Below are 19,065 nucleotides of genomic sequence, written 5' to 3'. Positions count from 1 at the left end.
TGGACTCCATCCATCCATCCATCCATCTTCTTCAGCTTATCCGAGGTCGGGTCGCGGGGGTAGCAGCCTAAGCAGGGAAGCCCAGACTTCCCTCTCCCCAACCACTTCGTCTAGCTCTTCCCAGGGGATCCCGAGGCGGTTCCAGGCCAGCCGGGAGACATACTCTCACTCGTATGTTAGATCCACTATGGACTTGACTCTCACTAATATGTTAGATCCACTATGGACTGGACTTTCACTATTATGTTAGATCCACTATGGACTGGACTCTCATCATTATGTTGGATCCACTATGGACTGGACTCTCACACTATTATGTTAGATCCACTATGGACTGGACTCTCACTATTATGTTAAATCCACTATGGACTGGACTCTCACACTATTCTGTTAGATCCACTATGGACTGGACTCTCACACTTTTATGTTAAATCCACTATGGACTGGACTCTCACTATTATGTTAGATCCACTATGGACTGGACTCTCACTATTATGTAAGATTCACTATGGACTGGACTCTCATTATTATGTTGGATCCACTATTTACTGGACTTTCACTATTATGTTAGATCCACTATGGACTGGACTCTATGGACTGGACTCCATCTATCCATCCGTCTTCTTCCGCTTATCCGAGGTCGGGTCGCGGGGGTAGCAGCTTAAGCAGGGAAGCCCAGACTTCCCTCTCCCCAGCCACTTCGTCTAGCTCTTCCCGGGGGATCCCGAGGCGTTCCCAGGCCAGCCGGGAGACATACTGTCACTTTTATGTTAGATCCACTATTGACTGGACTCTCACTATTATGTTAAATCCACTATGGACTGGACTCTCACTAGTATGTTAGATCCACTATGGACTGTACTCTCACTACTATGTTAGATCCACTATGGACTGGACTCTCACTATTATGTTGGATCCACTATGGACTGGATTCTCACTATTATGTTAGATCCACTATGGACTGGACTCTCACTATTATGTTGGATCCACTATGGACTGGACTCTCACTATTATGTTAGATCCACTATGGACTGAACTTTCACTATTATGTTAGATCCACTATGGACTGAACTCTCACACTTTTATGTTAAATCCACTATGGACTGGACTCTCACTATTATGTTAGATCCACTATGGACTGGACTCTCACTATTATGTAAGATTCACTATGGACTGGACTCTCATTATTATGTTGGATCCACTATTTACTGGACTTTCACTATTATGTTAGATCCACTATGGACTGGACTCTATGGACTGGACTCCATCTATCCATCCGTCTTCTTCCGCTTATCCGAGGTCGGGTCGCGGGGGTAGCAGCTTAAGCAGGGAAGCCCAGACTTCCCTCTCCCCAGCCACTTTGTCTAGCTCTTCCCGGGGGATCCCGAGGCGTTCCCAGGCCAGCCGGGAGACATACTGTCACTTTTATGTTAGATCCACTATTGACTGGACTCTCACTATTATGTTAAATCCACTATGGACTGGACTCTCACTAGTATGTTAGATCCACTATGGACTGTACTCTCACTACTATGTTAGATCCACTATGGACTGGACTCTCACTATTATGTTGGATCCACTATGGACTGGATTCTCACTATTATGTTAGATCCACTATGGACTGGACTCTCACTATTATGTTAGATCCACTATGGACTGGACTCTCACTATTATGTTAGATCCACTATGGACTGAACTTTCACTATTATGTTAGATCCATTATGGACTGAACTTTCACTATTATGTTAAATCCACTATGGACTGGACTCTCACTATTATGTTAAATCCACTATGGACTGGACTCTCACTATTGAGTTAGATCCACGATGGTTTGGACTCTCACTATTAAGGTAGATCCACTATGGACTGGACTTTCACAATATGTCAGACCCTCTCAGCGTCCAGTGTCTTCCCCAGGGGGGGGGGGAATTACCCACATCTGCAGTCCTCTCCAAGGTTTCTCATAGTCATTCTCATCGACGTCCCACTGGGTTGTGAGTTTTTCTTTGCCCTTATGGGGGCGCTGAATCGCAGATGTCGGTATGGCTAGTCCAGCCCTTTGAGACACTTGTGATTTAGGGCTATATAAATAAACATTGATTGATTGATTGATTGAAAATAGGCCATTCATTGAAGGTGCGCCTTATAATCCGGTGCGCCTTATAGTGCGGAAAATACAGTATTATTATTTTATTTACTATCATCATTATTTCCACAGGCAGCACGGTGAAACAGGGGTTAGTGCATGTGCCTCACAATACGAAGGTCCTGAGTAGTACTGGGTTCAATCCCGGGCTCGGGATCTTTCCCTGTGGAGTTTGCATGTTCTCCCTGTGACTGCATGGGTTCCCTCCGGGTACTCCGGCTTCCTCCCACCTCCAAAGACATGCACCTGGGGATAGGCTCCTCCCACCTCCAAAGACATGCACCTGGGGATAGGTTGATTGGCAACACTAAATGGTCCCTAGTGTGTGAATGTGAGTGTGAATGTGGTCTATCTATCTGTGTTGGCCCTGCGATGAGGTGGCACTTGTCCAGGGTGTACCTGCCTTCCGCCCGAATGCAGCTGAGATAGGCTCCTTCATTCCCCGCGAACCCAAAAAGGGATAAGCGGTAGAAAAATGGATGGATTATTTCCAATTGTAAGCATAAATAATTGAATTCATGAGTGAGAGTGGCCACTGACACTCGAAGCTGTGGAGAGAAATCCTGTGTACCGTGGACTGTCTGTGACGCCCTGTTCTTTTGGTTTCTATACAAAAAACAGTGAATAAATCCTCCGCGACTCAACTCCTGTGCGCGCCTCACTCCGTAGACACAACGCAGAACAGTGACTGTTAGGTCTGTTGAAGGAAATGTGCAGAGACTCACTTGGGGTGTGTGATGGGCACCTCCAGTATGAGGTCCTCAGGGAGCTCAAAGAGCTCGGGGTCATTGCCGTTAGCTTGCAGCAGGAGGGGCAGGTGGTCAAAGCGGCCCTTGGGAGCCTTCCATCCCAGCTGCATGCAGATCTAACCAGCAGAGGCCACAAGTAAGCGGCGTGTACATCAAACCATCCCGTCCGTCTTCCGCTCCCCCCCCATGCCCACCTCCGTGAATTCAACATTGGCGGGGTCTCCCAGGATGTTTCCGTCGGGCTGCTTGTAGCCGGCGTAACGGATCAGCTGAGAGTTCCACACGCGGAAGTCGTGCTTACCGTCCGTCCTTTGGGGGAATATGGTAATGGCTGACCTGAGAAACAGAAAGGGAATTCAAATTGCAGAAACGGTAGCCAATCAACTTAATGAGAACAACAGCAATTCACAATCTATTCCCATTTATAATGGCTGCCTGCCACTGGGTTTTGAATAACACCGACAGGGTTTCTGCAGGTATCAGCAAGTCTGATTAAATGATTGTTAATACCACTAAAACAGATGTAATGCCGATATCCTACTGCAGACTAGGGTTGTCCCGATCCGGTATTTGGATCGGATTGGCCACAGATATTTGCCAAAATATGCATATCGGCAAAGCATAGGAAAATGCCGATCCAGATCCTGTATGAAGCGTAAAATACGACAGCGGAGATCCCGGACTGTTGAACGACTGAAGCGCTACATAAAACAAGAATGGGAAAGAATTCCACTTTCAAAGCTTCAACAATTAGTTTCCTCAGTTTCCAAATGTTTATTGAGTGTTGTTAAAAGAAAAGGTGATGTAACACAGTGGTGAACATGTCCTTTCCCAACTACTTTGGCACGTGTTGCAGCCATGAAATTCTAAGTTAATTATTATTTGCAAAAAAATAAATAAAGTTGATCAGTTTGAACATCAAATATCTTGTCTTTGTAGTGCATGCAATTGAATATGGGTTGAAAAGGATTTGCAAATCATTGTATTTTGTTTATATCTACATCTAACACAATTTCCCAACTCATATGGAAGTGGGGTTTGTAGATTGCAAGCAAAAAGAGTTGCAAACATATTGTTATGGAAACGTTAACAGGGATTATGTCCGGAGATTAGATGTTTGTGTCCTTGGACAACAAGCAGCACGATACATTAATGATAACAAAGTTGCAATTTGTTATGTTGGTGCTACAAATGAAGATCAGCTGCTGTTTATCCTAATAATATGTCCTCCTGGAGGTCAGGAGGCGCTCACTGATAAGTCTGAAAGTCGTCACTGCGACAAGTCGAGATGAAGCGTCGCAAGCGATTAGGACTCTGCAGACGAAGAGCGACTTCTTTTTTTCCTTCTCCTTGCCCAGCAAACTGCTGCTTAGAGTCGTAGGTGGTGTGGGGCGGCGACGAGCAAGCGGTTGACAGATGAGGCTGGTGGGTCAAGTCTGGGTGGGGGCGAGGGCGGATGTGTGGAAGATGAAGACGTTCTTACCTCAGGTTGCCCTTGTTGGTGGCGTACTTGATGTGGTTACAGATGTAGTTGTACATTCCGTGAGCTGTTGTGCAATCCCTGGCATCAAAAACCTGTAATGATCACGACAGCCTCGTTTTAAAACGGCGTTACAAGTAGAGATGATGTTCAGAAACCAGAGCTGGGTAGAGTAGCCAGAAATTGTACTCAAGTAAGAGTACTGTTACTTTAGAGATGTATTACTCAAGTAAAAGTAAGGAGTAGTCACCCAAATATTTACTTGAGTAAAAGTAAAATGTTGTGAAAAAACTACTCAAGTACTGAGTAACTGATGAGTAACCTGTTTGTTTAATGATGATGGCAACAAATAATGCACAAAAACATAAAAATAGCAGTGAACAAATTCAGAGCCAGGAATATCTCTTAAGCAACTAAAACAATAATATATATTAAATAATATATATTTGGTGTTACACTGTATTGAAAACAAAATTGAAAACAAATTTTACCTTTGCAACCTCATTAGACTATTGGCTAAGTTTTATATTCATAAATGTAAGTTTCTCAATACCCAACCTGTTTTTTGTGCCTTTAAAAAGACGTTGAACTCTACATTAAAACACTTTCTACCTCTAACAACCAAAAAGCTGTGAAAATAAAGATGCCGTATTCCAAATTTAAGTTATTTACTGAGATTGAGTGAGCCTACGGCTTTGCACTCTGTTGATTTTATATGTATATTTTTTTTGCATTCTATTTTAGTTACTTCTAATTTACAACCCCCTGGCACTGTTTTGTACGGTTTTTATACTGTTTTTTTTTACAATTTTTGTACTTGCTTTGAATATTATTTTCAACTGTTTGTAAATGTTGAAATTTATAAATAAAGGTTTATAAAAAAAAGAAAAAAAGTGTGCAGCTAATCATGTGACTGCCTGGCTCTGTTTGATTGGTGAAAGGGAGTCAAACGTCCCCAGTGACTGCATTTGATTGGTGAAACGCAGGCATGTGATAGATCCTACTTTGAAGGTCTGTCAGACAAACCAAAACAAACAAAGCGTGCATTAACAGATCGATAAAAATCAGTTGCGAGTAGCGAGCTGAATGTAGACAAATGGAGCGGAGTAAAAGTAGAATTTCTTCTCTATAAATATACTCAAGTAAAAGTAAAAGTATGTTGCATTAAAACTACTCTTAGAAGTACAATTTATCCCAAAAGTTACTCAAGGAGATGTAACAGAGTAAATGTAGCGCGTTACTACCCACCTCTGTCAGAAACCGGTTTTACCCATTGTTCAAAAAGAAAAGAACCGATTCTGTGGATTCGAATTAGCGCTGGGCGATATATCGATATACTCGATGTCTCTGTGCGATATAGAAAATGACTGTATGGTGATATTGGAGTATACGTACACACGCAGTTGTTTTTAGCTGCTGGCATTACACAACAGGCTCTTCTCACTCTTTCTTGTCTCGCCGTCTCACAGAGACGTAAAACAAGCGCACCTTCTTACACACGTTACGTCATACGTCACATACGTATACGCCCTCGTGGAGCAGAGAGGTAGCGACACGGGTAACGTTGGTAGTACGAGGTGCCAATCTGGTAACAAATGAAGGAACAATTAATTCCAGAGAAAAACAGCAGGGGGTCCGTTGTCTGGAGGTGGTTTGGCTTCAAGTGGGAAGATGTCAAACAGACGACCGTAATTTGTCAAGGGTGGGGCAAAAGCATTGCTACCAAAAGTAGCAATACGGCTAATGTGTAGTATCATTTGAAAATAAACCCGCTAGAGAATAAGGAGTGCTTGAAACTCCGCATGTCAACATCTCCGTTCGATGCCACACCAACAAAATGCCGAGGCAACCATTTCCACATCAACACCGTATGAATAAAATAGTCAACAACATAAGGAGAAAAAGTCAGCAGGAACCTACCACATAGCCATTTGATTTCCTATTATACAGCTCATTTTTATTTGACAGTTATTGAAATATCTCATGTGACATCATGCACAAAACTGCACTTTATTAGTTTTAAACTATTGTAGTGGCATTCTGTACAAAAAGTGCACTTTAATTTAGTGTTGTTTTGATATGTCATCGTAGTGACATCATGCACAAAAGTGCACTCATAGCTTGTTTTAAAATGTATCTGACAATCTTGCACTTTCTGTTTTGGAAATGACATGAATGTTTGTGCCACTGCTTAATAACTGTTTAATAAATTCACTTTTGGTCAATTGACTTAGTTGAGATTTCTCTCTCTGCATGACAGTTTAAAAGTAGCATATATTAATGCAGTATGAAGAATAATGTTTTAAAGTAGACACATAGAATCATCATACTGCTGTGATTATATGCATCAAGTGTTCATTCAAGGCTAAGGCAAAATATCCAAAAATATATTGTGTATCGTTATATGGCCTAAAAATATCGAGATATTAAAAAAAGACCCTAATTTGAATCCCTTTTTGAGAAACGCTTCCCGTTATCGAAGCCACTATAGTAAAGAAAAATATTTGGTTCTTTATTCGAATCCCTGGGAACGAATCCCGTGTCACGGGAAATGTCCTGTGGCACGTCACAGGAAATGACGTAGCTCATCCATTCTGAAGATGAAAAATAACGTATTTTTCGGATTATAAATTGCATGGTTTTTCATAGTTTGGTGCGACTTACACTCCGGAGCGACTCATGTGTGAAATTATTAAATAAATAAATAAATAAATGGGTTGTACTTGTATAGCGCTTTTCATTATTTTACATTACCGTAAAATATCAAATAATATTATTTATCTCATTCACGTAAGAGACGAAGAAAATGTCAGCAATCGTCACACACACATGTCAACCAATAAGAATACTGCGGGGAAGGGTCATGGCAGAAGTGCATTCTGGGTCATGGAGTGCTAACTGCTATATGCTATTTAGTATTGCCGTAGCTATTAAAATGGATCATTTTTGTTGCGTTTCACCTGATTGTAAAATGTGTCGATCGAAAGGGGGTGTGACGTTTATATTTTGTCAATATTCAGTGTTTTATCCTTCATAGAAACATTTAAATTCCCTTATGTTTTTAAGGCGGTCTGTCATAACGTTTTTAGCATTCAATCAGACATTATTGTGAGGTTTTGTATTAGCGTTCCTAAAAAATAGGTATACCGGCCACCAGAGACAATTTCTTTCTCTAAATGTGGCACTCGGGTAAAAATAATTGCCCAGGCCTGTTCTACAACGTCAATGGGCTCATACCAAAGACTATAAAAATGGGACCCATTACCTCCCTGCTTGGAACTCAGCATCAAGGGTTGGAATGGCGGGTTAAATCACCACAAATGATTCCCGGGCGCGGCACCGCTGCCGCCCACTGCTCCGCTCACGTCCCAGAGGGTGATCAAGGGTGATGGGTCAAATGCAGAGGACAAATTTCGCCACACCTAGTGTGTGTGTGACAATCATCGGTACTTTAACTTTATTGTGATGTTACTAGTAGTTGACTGAGAGGTGTTTATTATAATTTGGGGAGAGTCTGCTGCCTTATGTTTACCTGCTAAACACCTTTCTGCTCATCACGACGCTGGAGCACTGACTCCTTGTGATCTGAATACGCACTGTGATTCGCTTTTGCCGCTCTGCGTGTAACCAATCAGATGGTCGCGTGGGTGGGACAATGCTGGGTGCTGCAGAGATGTACTGACAGAGGCAGAACTAAGCGGAGCAGCTTGTTAAGACATTAGCTTAGGCGGCAGCTCTTTGTTGTTAAGGCGGCCGCCTTAACACATTAGGGCCAATTTAGTGTTGCCAATTCACCTATCGCCAAGTGCATGTCTTTGGAGGTGAGAGGAGCCTATCCCCAGGTGCATGTTTTTGGCGGTGGTAGGAAGCCTGAGTACCAGGAGGGAACCCACGCAGTCACGGGAAGAACATGCAAACTCCACACAGAAAGATCCCGAGTCCGGGATTGAACCCAGGACTACTCAGGACCTGCGTATTGTGAGGCACATGCACTTACCCCTGTTCAACCGTACTGCCCGGGGCACTAACAGTCAGTATTTATTTATTTATTTATTCAATTTTATTCTTAAAAAATAAAAGTGAGCGTCTGTCAAACCAAGTATTGTGTGTTGTTTTTCCATCTACAACAACCTATTTGGATTCGATCAGATTCGGTTCAATAAGAGGATTCGAAAATGCCATCGAAATCAATCATTTCTTAATGAACATCATCGCTAATTACAGGCACTGTGGAGTGATATCGTACTGGTCAGCACCTGTAATTTGGACCATTGGATCCTCCCAACACAACGGGCAGCGTTCCTCCATGCGTGCTTGGCTCCGTATATTAGCTCCGTGTCTTTGAGCACGTACGTTCCCGAGGCCTCGATCTCCTTGGTGACCTCCTCCAACCGGTCCGTGTGGGCCTTGGAGCCATACCTGCAGTCCGACACATCAACCTACGTTATTTTAGATACTGCAGCTAATATTCCAGCACAGGGTTGTACGGTACACCAGTAGTGGTATAGTACCGCCATGCTAAAGAATCATATTCTGTACTATACCTCCTCTGAAAAATATCAGTACCAAATTTGTGGTATTGTCCAAAACTAATGTAAAGTATCAAACAACAGAATAATAAGTCATTACATTTTAACTGAAGTGTAGATATAACATGTTAAAAAGAGAAAGCAAGCAGATATTAACAGTAAATGAACAAGACGATTAATAATTCATTTTTCATCACTTGTCCTTAATAATGTAAAAGGTGGCTCTACACCTGACATCCACTGTAATGATACAAAGTACAGGAGTGTATCTAGTCAACACTACAATGATTACGTCGATATTTTTTGGCATCACATCTTCTTTTGTTGTTTCAACATTTTTGTTATGTTTATAAACTCGGGAAATATGTTCATGGATACATGAGGACTTTGAATATGAACAGACAGCAGCTTTATTTTGTCCATTCTTAACATGTACATGACACATAAGAACTGAAATTACATTTTCGGCACAGTCCCACTAAGAGCAGACATTCGTTACAAGGGGACAAGACGGGACCGCCAACGGATCAGCCACTTACGGTGCTCCTTAAAAGGTGAGAAAAAGGTGACATTGGGAAAGGGGGAAGAGTAAAAAAAATATTAGTCTAAGGCTGGACCCTCAGGAGGTCTCTGAGTCCGAGGAAAAAACATCACCTAGCATGGCACACTTAAACATGGTACATGTAATCACATCAACTTGCAACCGTGGAGATAGGGTGGGGGGGGGGGCTGGAGGCCGGCTGCCGCTATAAAGCACTAAAGCACTACTCAGCCATCCACAACCCCAGAGGAATTAAGCAGTGGTGAAGGCGTTGATTTGGGGAGGGGCGTGTGCGTGCATGTATGCCCAATTAACTTGGGTGAGATGTTGAAATGTTTTTGTGGACTGGTATCGATCTCAAGTTCGACACCGGGTGTTGTTGAAAAAAAGGAAGGTAAAAAGCGTCTATCTTTGAGGAGTCCTCGGGGGAGTTCTTCAGAACAGCCTGTTCCTGATCCAATGTATGATCCTGTAATTACTTGGTATTAGATTGATACCTGAATTTGTGGTATCATCCAAAACTAATGTTAAGCATCCACAAACAGGAGAATAATAAATTATTATTAAATTTTAACAGAAGTGTAGATAGAACATGGTAAAAAGAGAAAGTAAGCAGATATTTACAATAAATGAACAAGTAGATTAATAATTCACTTTCTACCGCTTGTCTTTAATAATTTTGACAAATTAATAGAATGGAGAATGACACAATATGTTACTGCATATGTCAGCAGCTAAACTAGGAGCCGTTATTTGTTTACTTACTAATAAAACTCGAGTTTTCTTGTATGTTCACCATTTTATTTAAAGACAAACTTGCAATGAGAAACATATGTTTAACGTACCCTAAGATTTGTTGTTAAAACAAACCTGATAATGCAACTTCTTTGCGGACCCGTTTATTTAGAAGAGTACTGAAAAGTAACGAAAAGTATCTAAATAATTTTAGTACCGGTATTTTGGTTCAGGTACTACACAAATATGCCAAAGCAACAGTTGCGTCACGAAAAGAAGAGACGAGAGATGAAAAGAGAAGAGAAGAAAATAGAAATGGACTCTTAGCTTGATTGGATTAACAGAAATATAAGAATCTATCAACAAAATCATATTTAAGTTCAACATTAAATCCAATTAAATACAATCATTAAAGTTAATTAACACTTTAATATAATGAATCAAAAATATTTTAAAAAAATACTGATCTGTTGCACTGGATGAACAAAAATGTTCAATGAAGTACAATTATTAGTTTACAAGGTTTATGAAAATGATTGGTAATCAAAATTAGTAATTAAAAAATGTATTGAGTAAAAAAAAAAGATTTATGTGGGATTTAATGTTGTTGTGGCTTGTGCAGGCCTTTCAGACACTTGTGATTTAGGGCGTTATAAATAAACATTGATTGATTGATGATTACTGAAGAAGACGCCGCACCGATCCGCCTGTCGATCTCAACATCCACTATTCCTTCACTCGTGAACAAGACTCCTAGGTACTTGAACTCCTCCACTTGGGGCAGGGTCTCCTCCCCAACCCGGACATAGCACTCCACCCTTTTCTGGGCGAGAACCATGGACTCGGATTTCGAGGTGCTGATTCTCATCCCGGTCGCCTCACACTCGGCTGCGAACCGATCCAGTCAGAGCTGAAAATCCTGGCAAGATGAAGCCATCAGGACCACATCATCTGCAAAAATCAGAGACCTAATCCTGCAGCCACCAAACCGGATTCCCTCAACGCCCTGACTGCGCCTAGAAATTCGGTCCATAAAAGTTATGAACAGAATGGGTGACTGTGGAGAGACTTAGCAGACGAGCCGACAACAGGGTAGGACAAACGGCGGTCCTGCCCAAGATGGCGGCCAGTGTGCGGAGTGTGCAGCGGAGTGGAGAGGCGGAACACGCTTGGACAATCTGAGTCTGGTGCGTAGTTCACACACCTGCTCTCAATCCCTGCATCTTCTCCTGCAGCATAAAAGGGGAGAAGGAGAAGCAATCGGGGCAGAAGTAGGAGAGGAAACGACAGACAACGAAGACGACGAGAGTGACCCGGAGAGAGATGAGCCCCCTCGGAAGACGCAGCCACCAGCCACCGAAAGGCGCGTCGAGACGAGCAGGAAAGGAGGTCGTGCTAGAAATTGACGCGATTGACGGGAACGAAAGCATGTTTATTGAAACAATAATCAAGAGTCAAACCTGCTACAATGCGTCTTGCATCGATGGTCCATGTAACCCGCACAATGACGGCTGGAGACCTGTCAGAGTGGCGCTCACAGTGGGAGGAGGACCATCGGAAGCGGAGGACGATGACATCATCTGGGCGCTTGTCACAAGGTACACCAAACTGCTTGAAGAAAAGCGTCAGCAAACCCAGATGCTGCAAGCACTGGTGGACCACATGGGGGGGAGGCGGCGAGTGCCCCCCCCGAAAAAGAAGCCGAGGAAGACACCGGTGAAGCCGGCGCGGAGACCTTCCACCTGGAAGGCGGCGCTGAACGGGCGACAGTGGCATCCGCCGACCACCAGGGCGAGCTGTTGGCCAAAAGAAGGGAGGATAAGGGCACCCTGCCAGACGGTGAAGACCGCGGTGCAGATGAGGCGCCCTCTGCTGAAGACACAGATGCACAACCAGTGGAGTGGGCAGCTGAAAAATTCAAAGAGACTCAATAAGTTGCGAATGAAGAAATGCTGGAAGATGAAGAAAATGATGCAAAAGTAGTTAAAGATGGAAAAGAAGGTAAAGAAACTCAGAAAATTGAGAAAGAAGAAGAAATAATTGAAAAAATCCTGGAAGATTATGAAGATGATGATGATGAAGAAGATAATTCGGAGGAGGAAGAAGATTAATCAAATGATGAAGGCACTCAAAAAATTTTGAAAGAAGAAATAATTGAAGAAATCCTGGAAGATTATGCAGATGAAGAAGATGATGATGAGGAAGAAGATGAATCAGAGGAGGAAGAAGAAGATTAATGAAATGATGAAGACACTCAAGAAATTGAGAAAGAAGAAGAAATAATTGAAGAAATTCTGGAAGATAATGAAGATGAAGAAGATGATGAAGAAATTGAGAAAGAAAAATAAATAATTGAAGAAATTCGGGAAGATGATGAAACGAACAAGATGATGAAGATGAAGAAGAAATTGAAGAGAAAAACAAAGTTGAAGAAACTCAAGAAATTGAGAAAGTAGAAAAAATAATGGAAGAAATTCTGGAAAATGATGAAGACAAACCAGATGATGAAGAATAAATTGAAAATGAAGACGAAGTCGAAGAAATTCAAAAAACTGAGAAAGAAGAATACTTAATTGAAGAAATTCTGGAAGATGATGAAGAAAATGATAAAGATGAAGAAGTTGAAGAAACTCAAGAAATTGAGAAAGAAGAAGGAATAATTGAAGAAATTCGGGAAGATGATGAAGAAGTTGAAGATGAAGAAAATGAAGGAGAAGTGAAAGAAATTAAAGAAATTGAGAAAGAAGAAGAAATACTTGGAGAAATTCAAGAAAAGGACAAAGAAAGAGTCAAAGAGGACAAGGAAAATGTCAAAGAGGACAAGGAAAAAGTCAAAGAAATTGAAGTTTGAGAAGACAAAGAAAAAGACAAAGAAGGCAAAGACAGAGAAGACAAAGAAAAAGGCAAAGACAAAAAAGACAGAAGGCCGGGGCAGTTTTTTTCCCGCTCCTTCAAAAAAAAAGGGGGGGGCAGTATGCTCAACCGGACTGAAGCCTGACTTCCGTTTGGCGATGGAGGCTTGTGGAGAGACGGAGCCGACAGCAGGGTAGGACAAAAGGCGGTCCTGCCCAAGATGGCGGCAAGGGGGCAGAGTGTGCGGAGAGGCGGAACACGCTTGGAGCGACGCTGCGACAATCTGAGTCAGGTGACTAGTTCACACACCTGCTCTCAATCCCTGCATCTTCTCCTGCAGCATAACAGGGGAGAAGGAGGAGCAATCGGGGCAGAAGTAGGAGAGGAAACGACAGACAACGGACAACGAAGACGATGAGAGCGACCCGGAGAGAGATGAGCCCCCGCGGAAGACGCAGCCACCAGCCACCGAAAGGCGCGGTGAGACGAGCAGGAAAAGAGGTTGTGCTAGAAATTGGCGCGATCGACTGGAACGAAAGCATGTTTATTGAAACGATAAACAACAGTCAAACCTGCTACAATGCGTCTTGCATCGATGGTCCATGTAACCCGCACGATGACTGCTGGAGACCTGTCAAAATGACAAAGAGCAGCCTTGGCGGAGTCCAAACCTCACTGGAAACGTGTCCGACCTACTGCCGGCAATGCGAACCAAGCTCTGACACTGATCATACAGAGAGCAGACCGCCACAATCGGACAGTCCGATACCCCGTCCTCTCTGAGCACTCCCCACAGGACTTACCGAAGGACACGGTGGAATGCCTTCTCCAAGTCCACAAAGCACATGTAGACTGGTTGGGCAAACTCCCATGCACCCGTAAGGACCCTGCCGAGAGTACAGACCTGGTCCACAGTTCCACGACCAGGACTAAAACCACACTGTTCCTCCTGAATCCCAGGTTCGATTATCCAGAAATGCGGAAATGTGGAAATGTAATGATATGTTGTGGTGAAGAAGGAGCTGAGCCGGAAAGCAAAGCTCTCAATTTACCGGTTGATCTACGTTCCCATCCTCACCTGTGGTCGTGAGCTTTGGGTTATGACCGAAAGGACAAGATCACAGGTACAAGCGGCCCAAATGAGTTTCCTCCGCCGGGCGGCGGGTCTCTCCCTTAGAGATAGTGTGAGAAGCTCTGTCATCCGGGAGGAGCTCAAAGTAAAGCCACAGCTCCTCCACATCGAGAAGAGCCAGATGAGGTGGTTCGGGCATCTGGTCAGGATGCCACCCGAAGGCTTCCCTTAAAAGGTGTTTCGGGCACGTCCAACTGGTAAGAGGCCACGGGGAAGACCCAGGACACGTTGGGAAGACTACGTTTCCCGGCTGGCCTGGGAATCCCTGCTCAGGCTGCTTCCCCGCGACTCGACCTCGGATAAACGGAAGAAGATGGATGGATGATTGATTGATCTTAGAAATAAAGTCATATATTCATTTTTTTAATAATATTTTGAATAGATACATGAAAAAGTGCTGAAGGGATGTCAAATAAAAAACAAACAAAGCCGTGCAAATGAAAAACTAAGATCCTTTGCCTCGGCAGAGGTCATCATTGATCTGTGAAAGGCGGAAACAGTGACTTGATAAAAAGTCGATCCTTGTAGTCTAATCCAAAATTGGCCAAACCTAATAAAAAATGTGTTTTTCAAACGTAACGTCTCTTATTTCTCTGCTGCGTCTTGCCTTTTGATGGATGTGTAGTACTGGTCGATGAAGTCGGTGGCCAGGGGAAGGAGCTCCTCTTTGCTCCGGACCTCGTCTGGCTTGCGGGCGTGCAGGTTGGGCACCATCACCGACCCCAGGCACACGTTCTCATTGCAGATCTGGAAGACAAACACAACACCAGTGGCGCCAGCAAGCGCACAGGCAGATTATGGCCTAAGAGTCTTCAAACAGCCTCCAAGTTTACTCCCCGACAAACCCAGACGTGGTGGATCTATTTGTTAATTCTTCTTAAAAGCTGCTGAACTTCTTTTCGAGGCTCCCTAAAGTAAGTAACATTGGTATCTGTAACTGCCCCTACACTGTACTTTTTTATTTTAGCTGTGTGCCGTATTTCCTTGAATTGCCGGCAGGTATATAGTATGCGCCTGCCTAGAAGTACTGCCGGGTCAAACTCGTTTCGCAAAATAATTAGCGCATGCTTAGCATTGCCGCCGGGTCAAACTCGTTTCGCAAAATATTATTTTTATTAGCACATGTCTAGAATTTCCGCCGGGTCAAACTAGTCACGTCACGAGTAACACTTCCCCTGTCATCATTTTCAAAATGGAGGAGGGTGATTTCAATCATTTGAAATCGCATAAAGGGAAGAAGATTAAGAGCTATTCAGTAGGATTTAAGGTCCAAGCTATTGAATATGCTAAAAAGAACAGTAAGCAGCTATGTTTTATTAATATATCTTAGCTGCGTGTGTCAAATATGAGTCATTAAATGACTCCTGCCTCCTGGTGTTAGAGGGCGCTACTGATCCTTCTTGCGACTACTCGGCTGCAGAAGAAGTGACAACAAGCAGCAAGAGTGAGCAGCGATCGTTTATTTTTTCCTCTCGCTTGCATTCTTAACATCGAGGATTACATATGTAAAATAAAACAGTTTTCTAAACTGGACTTTCAATCGAAGCAGGAGGTAATAAAGGAAGATCTCCATCGGGACAGAGAGACTTTTAAAACTGAAGAAAGAAAAGGAAGACTTCTCTAGACAAGTTATCGATGCTTTTGATCAGAAGGAGCTGCGCATGGACTTCATTTATAAATAAAGGTAAGACCATAATAACGTTTTTTTTTAATTAAATGTGCTTTTCATGATGGTATCCTTACATCACACTCAAATTTATAAGCGTATGCCTAAATTTACCGCATGCCTTTGGTAAGCGTCGGAGTGAGAAGAGGTTTTAAAATAATTTGCGCATACTTGCCTTTACCGCATGCCTTTGGTAAACGCCGGAGTGAGAAAAGGTTTTAAATTATCGCCCAGGCGGCAATTCAAGGAAATATGGTATTTAAATAAATTTTGATTGATTGATTTACCCTCTCTGCAGTTGATAAAATTGCAAATGAGCACTTATTTTAATAGCTATGGGCCTGGAAGGGACCATGACTCTTTTACACTCTTTCATGAGCCTGCTGACACACGAGCGAGGCAGTGAGTCACATATCGGTCTGCATCAATCCGCTTTGACGGGACGATGCGTAGAATAGAGGCGAACAGACGCAAAGAGAACATTTCTCAGAGCGGCCGCTCCATTGACTTTAACGTCAGCTGTCGCTTAGTCTCGTTACGCATGCCGTCAGAGGGGGGAGTCAGAGCGCCAGATGACAGGGATAACAGAAAGGAAGTCTGACAGTGACCCACTGCCACGTCTAAACTTGGATTCGTCACGTGGAAATAACATGCTGTCGCTCTCCAAAGGCCGGCGATAGTGTCCAAAATAAACTTTCCCTCGCCGTCCAACCCACTCCGGCCGTCGCGGCCGGTCGAAACACACAGCGAAGAAATTGAGCCAGGAAAACATGGCCCGCATAACCGCGTACGATATCAAAACAGGGAGACAGGGATGCTGGGGGGAAGATTAGAGAGGAGAAGAGTGAGGAAAAAAGGCGGGAAGTGGATCGAGTGAGTGTTAAAAATAAAAGCGAGAAATCGGCGGCGCTGCATCGGGACATTCATGGCGGCCAGCTGGTCCCTTTAAAGGACCATAGATGTGCCTCAAATGTGGCGGCACGTGTGACACAATAAATCCTCAGCATGCCATTAAAGGATGAGCGCAACAGCCTATCCCGAATTATGACGCTGCACTTTATTATTGGCTACTGATAAAATATGAAGAAGAAAGTTTGATCATAATACGCCGAAACTGGCTCACCTGCACTGGCTTCCTGTTCACTTAAAATGTGACTTTAAAGGTTTTACTACTTAAGTATAAAATACTACACGGTCTAGCTCCATCCTATTTTATCAAGGGGCCCAAAGGCTGTTCGTCGCAATGGAACGTTTGGGCCGAGCTGTGGGATCACAGACAAGGGCGATTTCTAAACTGTATTGCAAGATGGATCACATCATGGAAAAGCTGGTTGAAATGGAAAAATGGATATGAGGGCCAGCATGGACAACTAGAACAGAAAAAACATTGTAATGTCTGCTCGCGGAAAAACAAAAATCCTAATTTATGATATTGACTCCCTCGAATGGCCTTGACGCTGCAACAACAGGAGCAGGGTGTTCTGAAAACATCCTTGAGGACACCTCAAGGATGGACACTTTTGACCTCCCTCCCTCCTCAACGACACCTGGAGTCGAACTTGTGCTTGCATGCAGATGTAGTGGCACGTGTGATGCAATAAATCCTCAGCTTGCTAGTAAAGGATAAGCGCAACAGCCTATCCCAGATTATGACGCTGCACTTTATAATTGGCTACTGATAGAATATGAAGAAGAAAGTTTGATCATATTACGCCTATACTGGCTCACCTGCCCTGGCTTCCTGTTCACTTAAGATGTGACTTTAAGGTTTTACTACTTACGTGTAAAGTACTACACGGTCTAGCTCCATCCTATCTTGCCGATTGTGTCAAAAAAATTGTATGCAAATTATCAAAAAACTTTCCGTTCTCTGACTTCCCGGTGAACGGACAAGAGCCTGTCTTTGTTGTACCAAGTTTATCTATTGTGATCCAAGACCTGCCCATGCTGAATCCAGGACCAGCCCAATCCCGAGGCAGCTTTTGGTTTTGTGTTAATGTGACCGAACACAGAGAATGTTTACATACCCCTTATTCCTTTAGAAACAACTGTTATATAAACAGGGAAAGTCCAATTATAAAGAGGTGGCGTACAATCTTTCGCCAGAGCGTGTTGGAAACTGTACAAGAGTACTGATCAGACGTTTCTCCTCAATTGAGCCAAATTTAATAATGTCTATGTCTAATGTTTATTTCCTTGTTTCTTGTCTTGTTTAATAGATGTCATCGATGTTGGAAGCTGACGGCAAGAAATTTGCGTTCAAAGAACTCTGGCTTATTAGTGATTCCCAGAGCCCAAAAAAAATCTGCGGGCTCTAGAGCTTTTTTTATTTGGGCTCCAGTACTCTGGAATGCCCTCCCAGTAACAGTTAGAGATGCTACCTCAGTAGAAGCATTTAAGTCCCATCTTAAAACTCATTTGTATACTCTAGCCTTTAAATAGACCCCCTTTTTAGACCAGTTAATATGCCGTATCTTTTCTTTTCTGCTATGCCTGCTCGGGATGGTCTCCTGCTGGCCCCACTATGGACTGGACTCGCACCATTATGTTAGATCCACTATGGACTGGACTCTCACTATTATGCTAGATCCACTACGGACTGGACTTTGACAAAGTTATGTAAGACCCACTCAACGTCCAATGCATCCGGTCTCCCCTAGAGGGTTCTCCAAGGTTCCTCATAGTCATTCTCATCGACGTCCCACTGGGTTGTGAGTTTTTCCTTGCCCTTATGTGGATGTCGTTGTGGCTTGTGCAGCCCTTTGAGACACTTGTGATTTAGGGCTATATAAATAAACATTGTTTGATTGATTACCTGCAATACTTAATGGACGACAACCCAACTAGCATGTCTTTGAGTTGTGTTTTTCCACATTACTACTGTACTTTTGTCCAGTTATTTTATGATTACTGTGGTTCACAAACCTGCTTCGCCCTGCTTGCTGAGTGGTGTTTCCATCCAAAAGCTCCACTGCAGGCTTGCAGAGACCGCATTATATAAAACACCCTCATGTTATTCAAGGGAGGGACGACTTTGCACTCGCACATGAGATGAGGCTTATTTAGAGGAGCGAGAACATTCACTCATTTACCAAACAGCACGCTTGCTGAAAGCGCGCAGGAACTTCCTGGACGTCTTTCTGGTTGCCTGGTAACTGCTCTCAGTCAATAGTTGGACACATCACTCCCCCATTTGGAGGCCATTGTTGACATCTTGTATTGGATCAGAGTTTA

The 19,065-nt window shown here is 43.2% G+C and overlaps 1 protein-coding gene across 5 annotated transcripts in view; it reads right to left on the bottom strand.

Annotated features, from left to right (window-relative positions):
* Positions 1–19,065, bottom strand: part of nos1 (nitric oxide synthase 1 (neuronal)) — a 194,548-nt gene that overhangs the window by 89,421 nt on the left and 86,062 nt on the right. For all 5 annotated transcript variants that reach the window (XM_061903187.1, XM_061903196.1, XM_061903206.1 and 2 more), the window contains 5 exons: positions 14,773–14,912; positions 8,632–8,794; positions 4,379–4,470; positions 3,090–3,231; positions 2,872–3,011 (listed from right to left, as the gene is read on the bottom strand). In XM_061903187.1, coding sequence (XP_061759171.1) covers positions 2,872–3,011; positions 3,090–3,231; positions 4,379–4,470; positions 8,632–8,794; positions 14,773–14,912 — 677 coding nt within the window. The remainder of the gene's footprint in view (positions 1–2,871; positions 3,012–3,089; positions 3,232–4,378; positions 4,471–8,631; positions 8,795–14,772; positions 14,913–19,065) is intronic.

This window comes from Nerophis ophidion, linkage group LG01 (genome assembly GCF_033978795.1).
Source record: "Nerophis ophidion isolate RoL-2023_Sa linkage group LG01, RoL_Noph_v1.0, whole genome shotgun sequence".
NCBI classification, from domain to species: Eukaryota; Metazoa; Chordata; class Actinopteri; order Syngnathiformes; family Syngnathidae; genus Nerophis; species Nerophis ophidion.
The sequence above is the reverse complement of the archived record's forward strand: the minus strand, read 5'-3'. Positions and strand labels throughout refer to the sequence as shown.